Source organism: Hippopotamus amphibius, chromosome 17 (assembly GCF_030028045.1).
Source record: "Hippopotamus amphibius kiboko isolate mHipAmp2 chromosome 17, mHipAmp2.hap2, whole genome shotgun sequence".
NCBI lineage: Eukaryota > Metazoa > Chordata > Mammalia > Artiodactyla > Hippopotamidae > Hippopotamus > Hippopotamus amphibius.
The window spans coordinates 46077664-46095282 of record NC_080202.1 but is presented as its reverse complement, the minus strand read 5'-3'; the positions used below and the strand labels follow the sequence as shown (position 1 = coordinate 46095282).

Here is a 17619-nt window from a genome sequence, read left to right as displayed (position 1 = left end):
GAACTGAATCAAAGGACAAGCAAATAGTACATAAGAAGAAGTTTCTCTTTATGGAAATATTCTAATTAATGAGTGAAGAAGGAATGATAGATTTAGAATATAACCATCCTGCAGATCCTTATGATTTACTAGATGTAGTTATTATGTATTAGTAGCTCCTAATATCACAAATAGAGAGCCACTTGGACATTATATGCCTCCTGATGGGAAAACACCACCACCTATATGGTTTTGAACTGCCCCCCCGCCACGCCCCAAAAGTAGAATGTTAATCTGATCAAGTCTTTAGACTCCTGCAAACTTGGTGATACAATCAGCAAAATCTAGACAGTAAAACTGTAGGACAACCGGTAATAATGACGATAGTGTTGATGATGGTGATGATGGTGATGATAAAAAGACGTGGAGGAAGAACCTATAGGAGAAAAGAGATCTAAAAGACATATCAACCAACTGTAATGTGGAGACCTTATTGAATCCTGATGTAAAGTGTTAAAAAAATTTGACATTTATGAGGGAGTTGGAAATTTGAACACAGGTTGTGTGTTTGATGATATTAAGAAATTATTGTTTTTTTTGGTGTCATAACTGTTTTTTAAAAGGAAAAAACACTTGTAGAAATGCATGTTAAAATCCTTGCACATGAAATAATATGATACTGGAATTTGCTTTAAAGTAATAGGAATGAGAGCAGGGATAAGAATATAGATAAGATTGTCCATTATTGAAGCTGGGTGATGGGTCATTACTGAAACATGGGGAGATCATCACATTATTCTGTCCAATTTTGTCTGTGTTTGAAAATTTCCATAAATAAAAGACAAAAAGAAGAAGAATCAAGAAAAAAGACAATTCAGGAATTATTCCAGTTTTCTGTACGATTTAGGTATGAATCATCAATGTTCCTATTTGGAGAAGAAAAATCCTCTGATTTTTCAGGAGGAAAAAAAGGAGAAAGAAGAGTTTACAAGTACAATTGCATACCAAAAGGACTGAGGTAAATAAAGATCTGGGGATATTTTTGCTTACAAGTGTTGTCTTTAGCTCTCTTTCCATTTAATTTTAGTCCAAGTATTGAAATGTCACAATCTTAAATATTTCTTCTTCTTCTTCCCCTTTCCCCTGCTCCTCCTGCACCTTCTCCTCTTCCTTCTCCTCCTCCTTAAAAAAAAAAGGAAAGAACATGGAACCCTTTCAGAAGAATATGAATTTTTTTCCCTTCTTTCTCCATTAGACCAGTATTTTTATTATTATGCTCTCTGTTAACATTTCTGCTGTTTTAACAATGACTCTAGGCATTCCTTGGCTTTTGGCAGCATAACTTCAGTCTTGGCCTCCATCTTGCTCTTCATGTGACCTTCTGCCCTGTGTCTATAGTTCAAGCTTCCCTACACTTTTCTCTTATAAACATATTATTGCATATCTCATCTTGAGATCTTTAACTTGATTACATCTGCAAAGACCATTTCACCAAATAAGGTCACATTCATAGGTTCCAGGGATTAGGATATGGACATCTCTTTTGGTGGGGTTATACAACCTACTACATTCACTATGTGATATACTTAATTATATATTCCTTTGTTTTGATATCTGAGAATACATGTCTTTCTTCAATTCTGGAAAATTCTAATCCATTATCTTTTAGAGTATTTCCCCTCTCTCAATCTCTTTATTATGTCCTTCTGAATCTTCTATTAGATGTATGTTAGACCTTATCATTCTGTTTTCAATGTTCTTTAACATTGCTTCATATTTTTCACCTTTTTCTCTCTATTTTGTTCTGGGTAATTTCTTTCGTCTACTTTCTAGTTTACTTTTTCTTTTTCCAGCTGAATATAGTCTTCTATAAACTGTAATTTTCAATAGATAGTTTAACCTATCTATTGAAATTTAATTTCAGTGTTTATATATTTTACTCCTTGAAGTTTTATTTAGTTCTTAAAATCTGCCTTGTGTCATGTTATTTGCTCATGTCCCATAGTTATTTCAAGATTGATACCTGATAAATCTAATATATGAAGTCCTTGGGGGATCTAAATCTTCTGTTTGTGGTTTTGGCTGATTCTCACTTATAAACTCATATTAACTGATGTCCTTGGGTGCCTTATACTTTTTATTCATTCTTTCATATATTATTGATCTAAATCTGTAGGAATCTCATGAGGAGTCTGGGTTTAGAGAGTCCTCTTCCAAGAGAATTTGAATTTGCTTCTGCCATGCACTTCAGAGGTGTTATAAATATGGGATCACTTTAATGAATTTTTGGTTTCAATTTTTGGGCCCATATATTTAGTGTAGATTTGAATTCTAAACTCATGTGTGGGTAGAGCTAAGGCTATAACTAATCAAGAGGAGTACTCTTTCTTTTCTCTCTCTTTCTTTTTTTCCAACCTGAGCTGAGACAAAGACAGATTTTACTCTACATACTCCTTCTGTTGAGGGGTACAATTTTTTTCCAGCCTACTCTTGCTGAGAACATTGCTTTTTAATTTTGGCTCTGTGTGGGATCTCAGTACCAATTCCTGTTAATCTTGTATGGCTTAAGAGTTCTATCTACATGCTGCATGGTCTTTAAAAGTCAAGGCTCTAGGTTCCATAGAGCCATGTAAAACTGAAGACATCTGTAATTCAGTTCTCATTTTCTAAAGTGATACTTGTCTATCTAGCTGCTTGCCAGTTTTGAGTCATGTTTATACATGCAATGTTAATCTTTTATCAATGTTTATGATAATTTTATTAATCACAAGAATAAAGCAAAATTACCTGTATTATTTAAATAACTGTGTTGATTCTCCACATTATTTTACTCATATAGTGCAAATCTATATATGTAGCCTAGAGTTTGATAGTCTTGTCTTCACCATACCATAGATTTGCTCTCCTTTGTAAAATACATTACTATAAATTGACACAGTATTAATTAGGAGGTAAGTTGCATACTTAAGAAAAATGTGGCTTTATTAGAGAATATGGTGTAGTTTATTTAAAATTGTAGTGTATATAAACTGTTATTTAATTATAAAAGCAATTTTACATTAGAAGCATAGCTAAGTGAGGAGCCTAGATATGATTAACTATCTTTTAAGGGGTTTATTGTCCAAGAATGCTGGTTTACGAATGTGATCTGAGGCACGAACATTCTTGTATTTGGCTCTAGATTGCATCTTCGTCTGTGAAGGAGAAGATGACCAGAAAAGAAAGCTCTTTCTGCAAGTTGCCAAGTCAGTACAACGTTCACAAGACATTATCACCCCTTGGTACATCTTCCTCAATTATTCGGTATTTAAACCATTGTATTCTCTTCTTTAAATGTTGGATTCAGATTTAGGATTTTCCTTCAAGATTCATCTATCTCGTCTACAGAAAGTACGCCAAATAGTTTGTGCTAACTAAGAGACTCTGCTTTTAGGAAGGATGGTGTGGCGCTAAGAGCACAGCATGTGGAATTGAAAGACTTAGAGTTGAGTCCTGATCGACGTCACATCCTGGCTTAGGCTCTTGTACAATTCACTTTATATTTCTGGGCCTCAGTTTCCACATCTATATAAGAATCTTATACTAGATGGACCTTGAAATTTCTTCCAACTTTAGCATTCTATGATATCAGTTATTTTCATGTTATGTAATCATATTAATCATATTTTAAAGATGTTTTTATTAGCAGGTTAAGGGATCTGAGATTGTTTGGCTGTTTAAAGATATTCTTGTTTATCTTATTGTAATAACTTTCTGTAAAATTTATTGTAAGTTGAATTAGGAGTAGGAAAAATCTGACCATAGCCAAAGGATAGTGGGTCATGGGCACTACTTACTGACTAAGGTAAATCTGCTCCATAGAGAGATACCTAAAAGAAACAAGGTGGGAATTCTAGGGTGAAGAGTACGTAATTGATTATCACTTGGACAGTTCTTTAAGAAAGGTTCTCATGGAGTATGAGAGACTGGAGAATCTCAGGCTAAACTTTAATGGCAAAATATTACATATGAGAAAGTGACGTAAATGTTTTGTGGATTTTTTGTTTTTACTTTTGCTTTCCTGCTTTCTAATGTGGCCGTTTCTTTGACAGGAAAGATGAAAGGCTTTCTAACCTTTATGAGACGTTATATGATGAAACACCTGAAGGACACTTTTACTCACAAGAATTAAGTGGTAATAATAGGTTCCAGAATTTCTTGAATAAATTTCCTGATTGTGTGCTTTTTAGGAATTGTTTCCGTAGTTAATGTCTCTGTTTATTGCTGATGAGTTATCAAGCTAATATTACATAATATGGCAAATGCATGCTGTAAGTAAGCATAAGTAATTTAATTCATAAATATCTTTGGTTGCATTGGTAAGATAGACAAAGTATATATGTTTATTCTAGTTCAAATTTTGGGGGGAAAAATCTGGATATTACATATGATGACTAAACTAGTAAGTTCTGATTTTATTGGAATCTAGTCCTTGGTACCTTAATGTTAAGGCTCATAGTACCCATCACTTCTTCACACTGAGCTCTCACATATCTTGGGGCTCTCTTATATATATATATATATATATATATATATATATATATATATATATTTTTATTTATTTATTTATTTATTTTCCTCCTTTATATTTACAGAGTCATTCAGCATATTTTTCCTATTTTAACTCTGGTTATTGTATTAGGCACCTCTCCCACTCCCCCAGTTTTATTGAGATATAATTGACATACAGCACTGTATAAGTTCAAGGTGTACAGTGTAATGACTTGACTTACATATGTTGTGAAGTGATTAACACAAAAAGTTTAGTTAACATCCATCATCTAATATAGATACAAATTTTTTTTCCCTTGTGATGAGAACTCTTAGGATTGGCTCTCTAAACAACTTTAAAATATACCATACAGTAGTATTAACTTTAGTCATCATATTGTACCTCCACAGTACTTATTTATTTTATAATGGGAAGTTCGTACCTTTTGACCACCTCCATATAATTTACCCACTCCCCACTCCCCAGCTCTGGTAGCCACAAATCTGACCTCTTTTTTTATGAGTTATGTTTGTTTTTTTTAGATTTCATGTATAAGTGAGATCATACAGTATTGTCTTTCTCAGTCTGGCTTATTTCACCAGCATAATGCCCTCAAGGTTCACCCATGTTGTCATGAAAGACACAATTTTCTCCTTTTTTAATGACTGAATAATATTCTATTGTATATAATTATACACTCTGCTTTTTCTTTATCTGTTCATCCTTAGATGGACACTTAAGTTATTTCCATGTCTTGGCTATTGTAAATAAAACTTCTCTGAACATGGGGGTGCAGATATCTCATTGATGTACTGTTTTCATTTCCTTCAGATTTATACCTGGAAGTGAAATTGCTGGATTATATGGTAGTTCTGTTTTTAATTTTTTTGAGGGACCTCTCCATACTGTTTTCTGTAGTAACTGCACCAATTTACATTCTCACCAACAGCGTACAAGGGTTCCCTTTTCTCCACATTCTTGACACTTGTTATCTCTTGTCTTCTTGATGATAGCCATTCTAACAGGTGTGAGGTGATACCTCATTGTCGTTTCGATTTGCATTTCCCTAATGGTGAGTGATATTGAGCAGCTTTTCATTCATATGTCTTCTTTGGAAAAATGTCTATTGAGGTCTTTTGTGCATTTTTTAAACTGGATTTTTTTTTCGCTATTGATTTGTATTTCTTTATATATTTTGGATATTAATCCCTTATCAGGTTAATGATTTGCAAATTTTTTCTCATTCCATAGTTTGTCTTTTCATTTCGTTGATTGTTTCTTTTGCTCTGCAGAAATATTTTAGTTTGATGTACTCCCGCTGTTTATTTTTCTGTTTTGTTGCTTATGTTTTAGGTGTCATATAGAAAAAAATCATTGCCAAGACCCACATCAAGGATCTTTTTTCCTGTTTTCTTCTAGAAGTTTTATGGTTTCTGGTCTTACATTTAAGCCTTTAATCCATTTTGAGTTAGTTTTTGTGAGTGGTGTGAAGTAGGGGGTCTAATTTCCTCCTATTACCTGTGAATATCCAATTTTCCCAGCAACATTTATTGAAGAGACTGTCTTTTTTCCATGATTATTCTTGATTTCCTTTCCAAATATTTATTGACTGTATATATATGGGTTTATTTCTGGTCTCTCAATTCTGTTCCACTAGTCTGTATGTGTGTTGTTATTGCCAGTAGCATACTGTTCTCATTACTGTATCTTTGTAATATAGTTTGAAAATAAGGAATGCCATGCCTCAAGTTTGTTGTTCTGTCTTAGGATTTCTTTGGCTATTTGGAGTCTTCCATGGTTACATACGGGTTAAAATTTTTTTTCTATTTCTGTGAAAAATGTCATTAGAATTTTGACAGGGATTGCATTGAGTCTATAGATGGCTTTAGGTAGTGTGGACCTTTTAACAATATTAATTCTTCTAACATATGGACATGGGATACTTTGTGTCTTCTTTGATTTTTTTTAATCCATGTTTTGTAGTTTTCAGTGTAGAGGTCTTTCAACTCCTTGGCTAAATTTATTCCTAAGTACATTATTATTTTGATGCTATTGTAAGTGAGGGTGCTTTCTTCATTTCTTTTCTAGATAATTTGTTGTATTGTATAGAAATGTTACTGACTTTTATATGTTAGTTTTGTATCCTGATACTTTATAGAATTGATTGATTAGATCTAACAGTTTTTTGATGAAGTCTTTAGAATTTTAAAATCATATCATCTGCAAAGAGACAATTTTTTTAAATAAATTTATTTATTTATTTATTTTATTGGTTGTGTTGAATCTTTTTTTTTGCTGTGCACAGGCTTTCTTTTAGTTGCGGTGAGTGGGGGCTACTCTTTGTTGTGGTGCGCGGGCTCCTTATTGTAGTGGCTTCTCTTGTTGTGGAGCACAGGCTCTAGGCGCGTGGGCGTGGGCTTCAGTAGTTGCAGCACATGGGCTCAATAGTTGTGACTCATGGGCTCTAAAGCGCAGGCTCAGTAGTTGTGGTGCATGGGCTTAGTTGCTCCGCGGCATGTGGGATCTTCCTGAAGCAGGGATCGAACCTGTGTCCGCTGCATTGGCAGGCGGATTCTTAACCACTGCGCCACCTAGGACGCCCTGTTATTTTTATACTTTTTAATGATGGCCATTCTGCCTGGTGTGAGGTAATACCTCATTGTAGTTTTGATTTGCTTTTCTCTAGCAATTAGCAATGTTGAGCATCTTTTCACGTGCTTATTGGCCACCTGTATGTCTTCTCTGGGGAAGTGCCTATTTTTTATAGGCATTTTTATATCTTCTTTCCATTTTTTGATTGGGTTGTTTGTTTTTTTGTTATTGAGCTGTATGAGCTGTTTGTATATTTTGGAAATTAAGCCCTTGTTGGTCGCATCTTTGCAAATATTTTCTCCCAGTCCATAGGTTGTCTTTTTGTTTTGTTTATGGTTTCCTTTGCTGTGCAAAAGCTTATAAGGTTGATTAGGTCCCATTTGTTTATTTTTGCTTGTATTTCTATTGCCTTGGGATACTGACCTAAGAAAACATTGCTATGATTTATGTCAGTGAATGTTTTGCCTATGTTCTCAAAAAGACAATTTAAAATCTTTCCTTCCAAATCTGATGCCTTTCTGCAGGACAGATTTCCTGGGTATAGAATTCTTGCTTAACAGTTTTTTTTTTCTTATATATTTTGAATATGTCATCACATTCTCTCCCTGTCTAAAAAGTTTCTGTTGAAAAATCTGCCTATGGTTTTATGGGATTCTCTTATTTCTTTTCTCTTGTTGCTTTCAAAATTTTTTCTTTGTTTTTGATTTTTGACAATTTAATTATAAAGTATCTTGGTGTAGCCTTATTTGGGTTCAACCTATTTTGGAATCTTTTAGTCCTCATGGATCTGAATGTCCATTTCTTTCTCCAGGTTTGGGATGTTTTCAGCCATTATTGCTTTAAATATACTTTCTGCTCCTTTCTCTTTCTCTTCTTTTTCTGGAATTCCTGTAATGCAGATATCATTCCTTTTGATTGTTTCCTATAAGTTCCATAGGCTTTCTTTACTCTTTTTTCCTCTTTTTTAAAAAATTTCTCTGCCTGGATTATTTTATTTTATTTTTATTTATTAAAAAATACGTATATATATTTATTTATTCTGCACTAGTTCTCAGTTGTGGCATGTGGGATCTTCATTGCAGCATGTTTAGTTGCAGCATGTGGGCTTCTTACTTGCAACATGCATGTGGGATCTAGTTCCCAGACCAGTGATCAAACCCAGGCCCCTGCATTGGGAGCATGAAGTCTTACCCACTGGGCCATCAGGGAAGTCCCCTCTGCCTGGATAATTTTAAATGTCCTTTCTTCTAGGTCATTGATTCTTTCTTCTGCATGGTTGAGTCTGCTTTTGAAGCTCTCTATCGAATTTTCTAGTTCAGTCATTGTATTTTTCAGTTCTAGGATTTCTGTTTTTGTTTGTTTGTTTGTTTTGTTTTTTATGTTTTCTGTTTCTTTGTCGAACTTCTCATTTTGTTCATGCATTGTTTTTAAAATTTTGTTAAGCTGTTTGTGTGTTCTTGCAGCTCACTAAACTTCTTTAAGAGGATTATTCTGAATTCTTTGACTGACACTTAACAGATCTCCATTTCTTTAGGATCAGTTATTGAAACTATTAGTTTCCTTAATAGATCTCCATTTCTTAGGGTCAGTTATTGAAACTATTAGTTTCCTTTGGTGGTGTTATATTTACCTCATTTTTCATTATCCTTTATGTTAGTATCTGTGCATTTGAGTAAGTGGCCTTTTACTGGTTTGCTTTGGCAGAGACAGTTTTTCACTAGTCAGCTTGGTTTCTGTTTCTGGTTGTGTTAACTGGTAATGTCCTTGGGAAGGTGGGTCTTCCTATCCGGGTCTATTTTGGGGCTAGGCCACTGCCTATGCTCTAAGATTGGAGAGGAGATGCCACTGGTTGAGAACAGTTGACTAGGACTGCTGGCTTTGTTCCCTATCTAAGTGAGGCTGTAGAGTAGGTTTTGTGGTTGCCTGGGTTCTGTGGTCAGTCTTCCTAGACAGTCAGGACTAGGTACTATACTCAGCAGTAGGCAGGGCTTATGAATTAACTTCCCAGCTTTGCAGGGCAGTAGAACTGGTCCCAAGGCATGCACTGTTCATTGTTTGGGGATCTGAATCAGGCTAGACTGTGCACTGAATTTCTTGTCCAGATGCCCCAATTTTGCCCTGCAGACAGGGAAAGCCCTGGGCTGTGCTATCTGTTCAAATGCAAAAAGGGCTGTAGGATGGACTGTGCAGCACCCCATGTACTCTGGTTAAGTCCGCTGGTTGGGCAAGCTGAAGACTGTGTTCAGCAGTGGGTGGGACTATGAATTAGTTTCCCTGCATAGGCAGGGCACTGTATAGGCCCTAAGGCATGCAAGGTTTGTTTGGGCATCAAATTAGGCAGAACTATGCAGCAAGTTTCCTAGCCTGATGATCTACCATCCTAACTCTGCAGAGAGGTAGGGCCACTGGCTGGGTTCTCCATCCAAGTGCCATTGTAATTGGAGTTGCAAGATGGGGTATACAGATTCTCGGGAGTTCTGGTTAGGTTTCTTGGTCAAATTGGACTGGAGGCTTCATTCAACTTTAGGTGAGGCTGTAAATTACCTTCCCTGCCTGGCTGGGGCTACAGAACAGGCCCCAGAGCTGTCAGAGGTGTTTGTTTGGGAATCAAATCAAACAGACCTCTGTGCTAAGCTCCCTGGACAGACAGGGCCACCATCTTGGCTCTGCAGATGCAGAGCTACTGGTTGGGTCTTTTGCTCAAGTGTCAGTGTAATAGGGGCTGCAGGGTGGGCTACTGAGATTTGCAGGAGCTCTGGTTAGGTTTCCTAGTTAATAGGATTGGAGGCTATATTCAGCAGAGCAGGCCCCAAGGCTGGCAAGACTCTTGTTTGGGGAGCTAAGCAGGCAGATCTGTGCACCCTGCACAGATGGCATTGCTAGCTTGTTTCTGCAAAGAGGCGAACCCACTGGCTGGGCTATCTGCTCAAGTACTGCTGGGCTAAGCCATTTCCCAGGTGTTCAGGCCAGGCTTCCTGGTCAGATATGGACAGAAGCTACACTCAGCAGTGGGCGTGGCTATGGATTACTTCCTTTCCCTGGGTAGAACAGGAGAACCAGCTCCAAGGCTGGAAAGGCTTTCTGTTTGTGGTTGTGATTCAAGCTGACCTGTGCCCCAAGTTCCCTGGTGAAGTGGGGCACTGACTTTTCTCTGTGGATGATTAGCTCTGCCTACCAGACTCTCCATTTGAGGATTGATGGACTATATATCTTCCCAGGTGTTTTGGCCAGACGTTCTGGTCAGGCAGAACCAGGAGCTACACTCATCATTGAGTGGGGCTGTGAATTTGCTCCATTGCCTAGACGGAGCATTAGAGCTGGCCCTAAGCAGTTTCCCAGCTATTCTGGTCAGCCTTTCTGGACAGGCAGGGCCACATATCAGGTGTCTTTAGTGTCCAAGTGGATGACTCATTTAATACTCTAGACGCACCCTTTTTAAAACCAATTATTTTACATCCATTTCTCTCACCAAACTTGATGTCCACAATTTGAACATTGTTATAATGTAGAAATCTCTTTAATGTCTTGTTCTGTTGTTCACAATCTCTTATACTTGCAGTTCTTTTTATTTACAATTTTATTTCATTGACCTTCTCATTTGGTGCCCCTGTGAGTATATGATTTCCAACCTCAGCTGCCCTTAACACCAGTTGGCATTCCCTTTATGTTTTGATCAGATCCCTCTCCTATTTCTTTTTGTGCCTATTTCAAACCTTTATTACTCTCCTCAAATCCTCAATCCTATCATCTAGTCCTTCAACTCTTAAGAGATGACATTTGTTTTTCATAGAGTTAATAAAGGCTGTTTAGCAGAATCTTCCTGAACTCCTTGCCTATAAACAACATCCACATCCTTTCCTATTGTCTCATTGGAAATGATTCCCTTTCACAAGACTAATTCCTGCACTTCTCTTTTCTTCAGTTTGATTTTCTTCTGCTTCCTCAGGGACTATGCTTTGTCAGCTTTATCCTCTTTCAGAGAAGCTTCTTGAAAGACCTGTTTTTCATTAATTATTTTATTTATTTACTTTCTACTTCACTGAAATCTGGTTTTCACCCCCAATACTCTATTAAAACTCCTATTATTAGCAGAAGACCTAAACAGACATTTCTCCAAAGAAGACATACAAATGGCCAACAAACACATGAAAGGATGCTCAACATCACTAATCATTAGAGAAACGCAAGTCACAGCCACAGTGAGGTATCACCTCACACCGAACAGAATGGCCATCATCAAAACATCTAGAAACAACAAATGTTGGAGAGGCTGTGGAGAAAAGGGAACTCTCCTGCACTGTTGGTGGGAATGTACGTTGGTCTAGCCACTATGGAAAACAGTTTGGAGGTTCCTTAAAAAAACTACAAATGGAACTACTATATGATCCAGTAATCCCACTACTGGGCGTATACCCAGAGAAAACCATAATCCAAAAAGAAACATGTAGCACTATGTTCATTGCAGTACTATTTACAATAACCAGGATGTGGAAGCAACCTAAATGCCCATCAACAGATGAATGGATAAAGAAGATGTGGCACATATATACAATGGAATGTTACTCAGCCATAAAAAGGAATGAAATGGAGCTACATGTAATGAGGTGGATAGACCTAGAGTCACACAGAGCGAAGTAAGCCAGAAAGAGAAAAACAAATATTGTGTGCTAACTCATATATACGGAATCTAAAAAAAAAAAAAAAAAAAAAAAAAGGTACTGATGAACCCAGTGACAGGGCAAGAATAAGGATGCAGAGTCAGAGAATGGACTGGATCACATGGGGTTGGGGGGGCGGGGTGCGAAAGGGAAGCTGGGATGAAGTGAGAGAATAGCACTACCAACTGTAAAATAGATAGCTAGTGGGAAGTTGCTGTATAACAAAGGGAGATCAACTAGATGATGGGGGATGTCTTAGAGGGCCAGGACAGGGAGGGTGGGAGGGAGACGCGGGAGGGAGGGGATATGGGGATATATGTATAAATACAGTTGATTCACTTTGGTGTACCTCAAAAGCTGGTACAAGAGTGTAAAGCAATTATATTCCAATAAAGAGCTTAAAAAAAAAAACCCTCCTATTATTAGAGTCATTATTATCAATTTTTTAAGTCTTTCTCTGGTATTAATCACTATCATCTATTGCCTCTTTTTCTGAAAACGAGATGAATTAAATCCAAAATTTAGTTCAACAGACATTTTTTGAGAATCTGTTCTGAATTAGATGCTGGAACTTGAAGAATGAAAAATCTTGCCCTCTATGAACTGTTTAGTGAGGGATATTGACATGCGAACAGTTGAAATACCAAGAGCTCTGATTGAGATACATACAAGTGATAAGGAAGCAAAAAGTTGTGGAAGCCTTTGCTTATGTGAACCTTGCATGAGTTTTCTGACAGTTTCTGAGAGTTCTTTAGAAACTTGTAGACTTAGAGGTCAGCAGCTCCAGACATACCTACAAAAATAACAAAACTGACGTTAAAGCAGAGAATTGGAACAAAAAAATTTGCTCCTCTTTCTTCTTTTAGTGATTGTCCCCCCCCCCCGCCCCCACCCCAGCTTGGGAGAGAGTGGGGGGAATATGGATAATTATTCCCTTGAATTAATTGTTTTTTTTAATGTGTGTTCAGCACTTCAGAAAGCCTGTAAAATTTTTAGTAGAATTCGAGGTGGTGAGGTTTATGTGAATGATCTGCCAGTGACCCATCACATCTTGAAGATCTCTATCAGTGACTCAGAAATGCGAAAGGCACTGAAGACTATTGATATCAATGGTAAGTTTTTATGTTTCCATTATTAGTTTAAGAGTCTACAATCATGGACATAAGATATGTTGGTCAGATTAATTACAAATTATAGAAAAGCTAAGTTTTAAAATGTTATAAAAACATTTTTGCACATTTACAATAATGATATCAAAAAATTGGGCCTCAGGTACACATAACTGGATTGATTGATTACCAGATTGGATTATGACATGCTCTCATCAACATTTGGTATTTTTAGAGTTTTAATTTTTTTGCTGCTTGCCTTAGTATGAAATGGCATGGGAAAGGGAAAATTTCTAAAGGCAAAAAAATTTTGAGATTAATGTGTTTGATGTATTTAACTATATTAAAATTAAGAATGTTTATTTATCAAAAGACACCTGAAAGTAAAAAAACAAGTTACAAACTTGAGCTATTTGCACTTCACACAATTGACAAAGGATTAGTTTTCAGAATATATAAAAAATTCATACAAATCATTAACAAATAATGGAATAGAAAACTGGGCAAGACGTATGGACAAGTATTTCACATAAAATATAACACATATAGCCAATAATTATAGAGAAATATGTTCAATATCACTAGTGTCCAATGAAATGCAAATGAAAACCCTAATAATTACATTTTAAGTACCTAGAAAAAAGATATTTTTTGCAGGCAGTGTTTGATACTTTAATCAAAGAAGTAAATAATAGAGAACACATTACATTTGGAGATCATTCCAACCTTGTTGAAAAGAGGAGACAAATTTAGAATAAAAATGATATTAATAAGTTGAAGGAAGTCAGAAATTGAATCAAGTAAATTTAGTACACAAAAGGTTGAAAGTATTAAGCTGCTGAAATATATGATGTGGATTTATCATTATAAAAAAAAAAAAAACCTTGTAGAATGGCCAAAAAGCACATGAAAAGATGTTCAATATCACTGATTATCAGAGAAATGCAAATCAAAATTGCAATGAGGTATCACTTCATATCGGTCAGAATAGCCATCATCAAAAAGTCCACAAACAATAGGGGCTTCCTAGGTGGTCTAGTGGGTAAGACTGCATGCTCTCAATGCGGGGGGCCTGGGTCGATCCCTGGTTGGGAAACTAGATCCTGCATGCATGCTGCAACTAAGAGTTCACATACCACAACTAAAAAGTCCGTGTGCTGCAACTAAAAAAAGATCTCGCATGCCGCAGCAAAGAACCTGCGTGCCACAACTAAGACCCGGTGCAGCCAAAAAAAAAAAAAAAAAAAAAGTCCACAAATAATAAATGCTAGAGAGAGTGTGGAGAAAAGGGAACCCTCCTATACTGTTGGTGGGAACGTAAATTGGTACAACCACTATGGACAACGTGGAGGTTCCTTTGAAAACTAAAAATAGAATTACCATATGATCCAGCAATCTCACTCCTGAGCATATATCCAGAGAAAATCATAATCTGAAAAGAAATGTGCACTCCAGTGTTCATTGCAGCACTATTTACAAAAGCCAAGACATAGAAGCAACCTAAATGTCCATTGACAGAGGAGTGGATAAAGATGTAGTGTATGTGTATACACACACACTGGAATATTACTCACCCATAAAAAAGAATGAAATAATGCCATTTGCAGCAACATGGATGGACCTAGAGATTATCATACTAAGTGAAGTAAGTCAAACAGAGAAAGATGAATATCATATGATATCACTCATATGTGGAATCTAATTTTAAAAAATGATGCAAATGAACTTACTTACAAAACAAAAACAGACTTACAGATATTGAAAAAAAATCTATGGTTACCAAAGGGGAAATGTGATGGTAGAGGGGAGGGATAAATCAGGAACTTGGGATGAACATATACACACTACTATATGTAAGATAGATAACCAATAAGGACATACTGTATAGCACAGGGAATTCTACTCAATATTCTGTGATAACCTATAAAAGAAAAGAATCTAAAAAAGAATGAATATATGTATATGTATAACTGAATCACTTTTCTGTACACCTGAAACTAACACAACTTTGTAAATCAACTGTACTCCAGTAAACTTAAAATATAAAAAAAAACGTGTAGATGGAAAATTCTAGAAGTCAAAATGGACCACCAATAAAATATAACTAAATCTAGTAGTAACTGACAAGTTGCACTAGTGTGCATACATTCATCTGTCCCTTTATCAAAGTCACCTCTACATTTTTGAGCATCTCTGATATGACAGATTTATGAGGGTTAAAAATAAATTAATATATATAAACCTAACTTTTAGAAAGCTTAAGAAGCAACTCTGTTTTTTCCTGCCTTTTGTTTATCTATGTAAGTTTCTAGACAAATGATTTTTTGTAGGTTTATATCAAAGTAATTCTCCAAAGTGGAAGTAACTTCCCTGAAAGCACAGAAAAATATGAAGGTGAAAGTCAAAATCATGTGTAATTCCACTACCCAGAGCCAAACTTTGGTATTTATATATACATATATAATATATACATATATATTATATACTTTTTCTAGGACTTTTCCCATACATACACATATAAGTGTGTGTATATGTGTGTGTATGTGTTTATAACTGTGGTGTATACACATGCATGAACACATGATTTAAAAAAAATTATGAATTCGTATGGATACAGTTTTGTTACCTTTTTCTATTAATGTTATATGATAGTCAACTCTTTGTGTAAATAAATATAGATACACACTGCCTTTTTAAATGGCTGTGAGTTATTCTATGGAACAGATTAAAAAACAAATTAAAAAACAAATTGGTGGGACTTCCCTGGTGGCGCAGTGGTTGAGTATCTGCCTGCCAATGCAGGGAATACAGGTTTGATCCCTGGTGTGGGAAGAACCTACATGCCGCGGAGCAACTAAGCCCGTGTGCCACAGCTACTGAGCCTGCACTCTAGAGCCCATGAGCCACAGCCACTGAGCCCATGTGCCACAACTGCTGAAGCCTGCATGCCTAGAGCCTGTGCTCTCCAACAAGAAAAGTCACCACAATGAGAAAAAGCCTGCGCACCACAACGAAGAGTAGTCCAGCTTGTCGCAACTAGGGAAAGCCTGTGTGCAGCAACAAAGACCCAATGCAGCCTAAATAAATAAATAAATAAGCAAAACAAATTAAAAAAAAGCATGTAACAAATAACCTGTGTAAATATAGGTTACTTCTAATATTTTTGCTATTATAAACAGTGTTCTCGCTCTCTTTTTGTCTCTCATCAGACAAAGATAACTAAAGTTGAAATTGCGAGGTCAAAAAGTGGGAACTTTTTAAGGCTTTTCATACTGTTATTTGAAAATCAAAGCAATAACTCTTTAGAATTTTATATATTCAAGACTTCAGATATTGTTTCTTCTCATCACTTGGATTTACTGTTGAGCAAAGTGAAGAATGGAAAGGGGAAGGGTCTACTCCAAAGCCATACAACCAATTTTAGATGACATATGTTAGTTTAACCTTTTATTCATTAATTGTTACATTGAAAATAATGTATCCTTACATTGAACATCTTGATAATAAATGTAAGTACAAGAAAAAGTATAATAACTGAACATAGAACATGTCCTATAGAGAAGGTTTTTTAAAATTTAGTCTTTTAAGGTTACAGAAGTTCATAAATTACAAATTGAAAATTATCTATTCACCCCAGTCTTTCTCTATAATCCCCAGTGGTAAACACTGTTAATAATTTGTTGGGTATCCTTCATGGCCTTTGGTTTTACATATATATAAAATACATTGGGTTGGCCAAAAAGTTCAATCGGGTTCTTCTGTAAGATCTCACGGAAAACCCAAATAAACTTTTTGGCCAACCCAAATACACACACACACACACAATATGTGTATTTTAAATTGGTCTCATATTGGTTACTGGTGAAGTTGCCTTTAAAATTTTTGCTATTGCAATAGTGCTACAAAGAACATCCTTGCACGTCAATTCTTGCACATTTGTGTAAATATTTCTATAAGATAGTTTTTTAGAAATGAAAAGGCTGGGTCAAAGAATATGCACATATCCATAGGAAAATGGTTTATGTTAAATGCTATTTTTTTTCAGCTTTATTGAGATATAATTGACAAATAAAAATTGTATATATTTATGGTTACAACTTGATTTGATATATGTATATATTGTGAACTGATTACCACAATCAAGGTGAATAACACATGCATCACCTCATATCTTCCCCGCCCCTTTTTTGCGGTGAGAACACTTAAGATCCACTCTTAGCAAATTTCAAGTATACAACACATTAATTATAGTCACCATGTTGTACATTAGATTACTAGAATTTGTTCATCTTATATCTGAAGTTTGTATGCTTTGACCAGCATCTCCCCATTTCCTCCAACCGCTAGCCCTTGACAACCATCACTCTACTCTCTGCTTTTATCAGTTCAACTTTTTTAGATTCTACATATAAGTGAGATCATACAGTGTATGTCTTTTCTGTGTCTGACTTATTTCACTTAGTGTATTGTCCTTCAGATTCATCCAAGTTGTTGCAAATGGCAGAATTTCCCTTTTTTTTTAATGACTGAATAATGTTCCATTGTGTATGTATGTTTATGTGTGTGTGTGTCTGTGTGTGTGTGTGTATTTTATCCCATTTTCTTTATTAGTTCATCCATCAACAGGCACTTAGGTTGTTTCCATATCTTGGCTATTGTGACTAATTCTGCAGTGAACATGGTAATGCAAATATCTCTTTAAGATCATGCTTTTATTTCCTTTTTTATACCCAGAAGTGGGATTGCTAGA

At 35.8% G+C, this 17619-nt stretch overlaps 2 protein-coding genes across 3 annotated transcripts in view; both read left to right on the top strand.

Moving 5' to 3' along the window:
* The window catches only part of LOC130839970 (RAD52 motif-containing protein 1-like), a 371059-nt gene that overhangs the window by 166034 nt on the left and 187406 nt on the right, over positions 1–17619 (top strand). The gene's annotated exons all lie outside the window — the stretch shown is intronic.
* The window catches only part of LOC130840237 (EF-hand calcium-binding domain-containing protein 13-like), a 162482-nt gene that overhangs the window by 12288 nt on the left and 132575 nt on the right, over positions 1–17619 (top strand). The window contains 5 exon segments of the mRNA XM_057715538.1: positions 887–948; positions 951–1036; positions 3182–3282; positions 4071–4153; positions 12729–12871. Of these exon segments, the coding sequence (XP_057571521.1) occupies positions 887–948; positions 951–1036; positions 3182–3282; positions 4071–4153; positions 12729–12871 (475 nt within the window).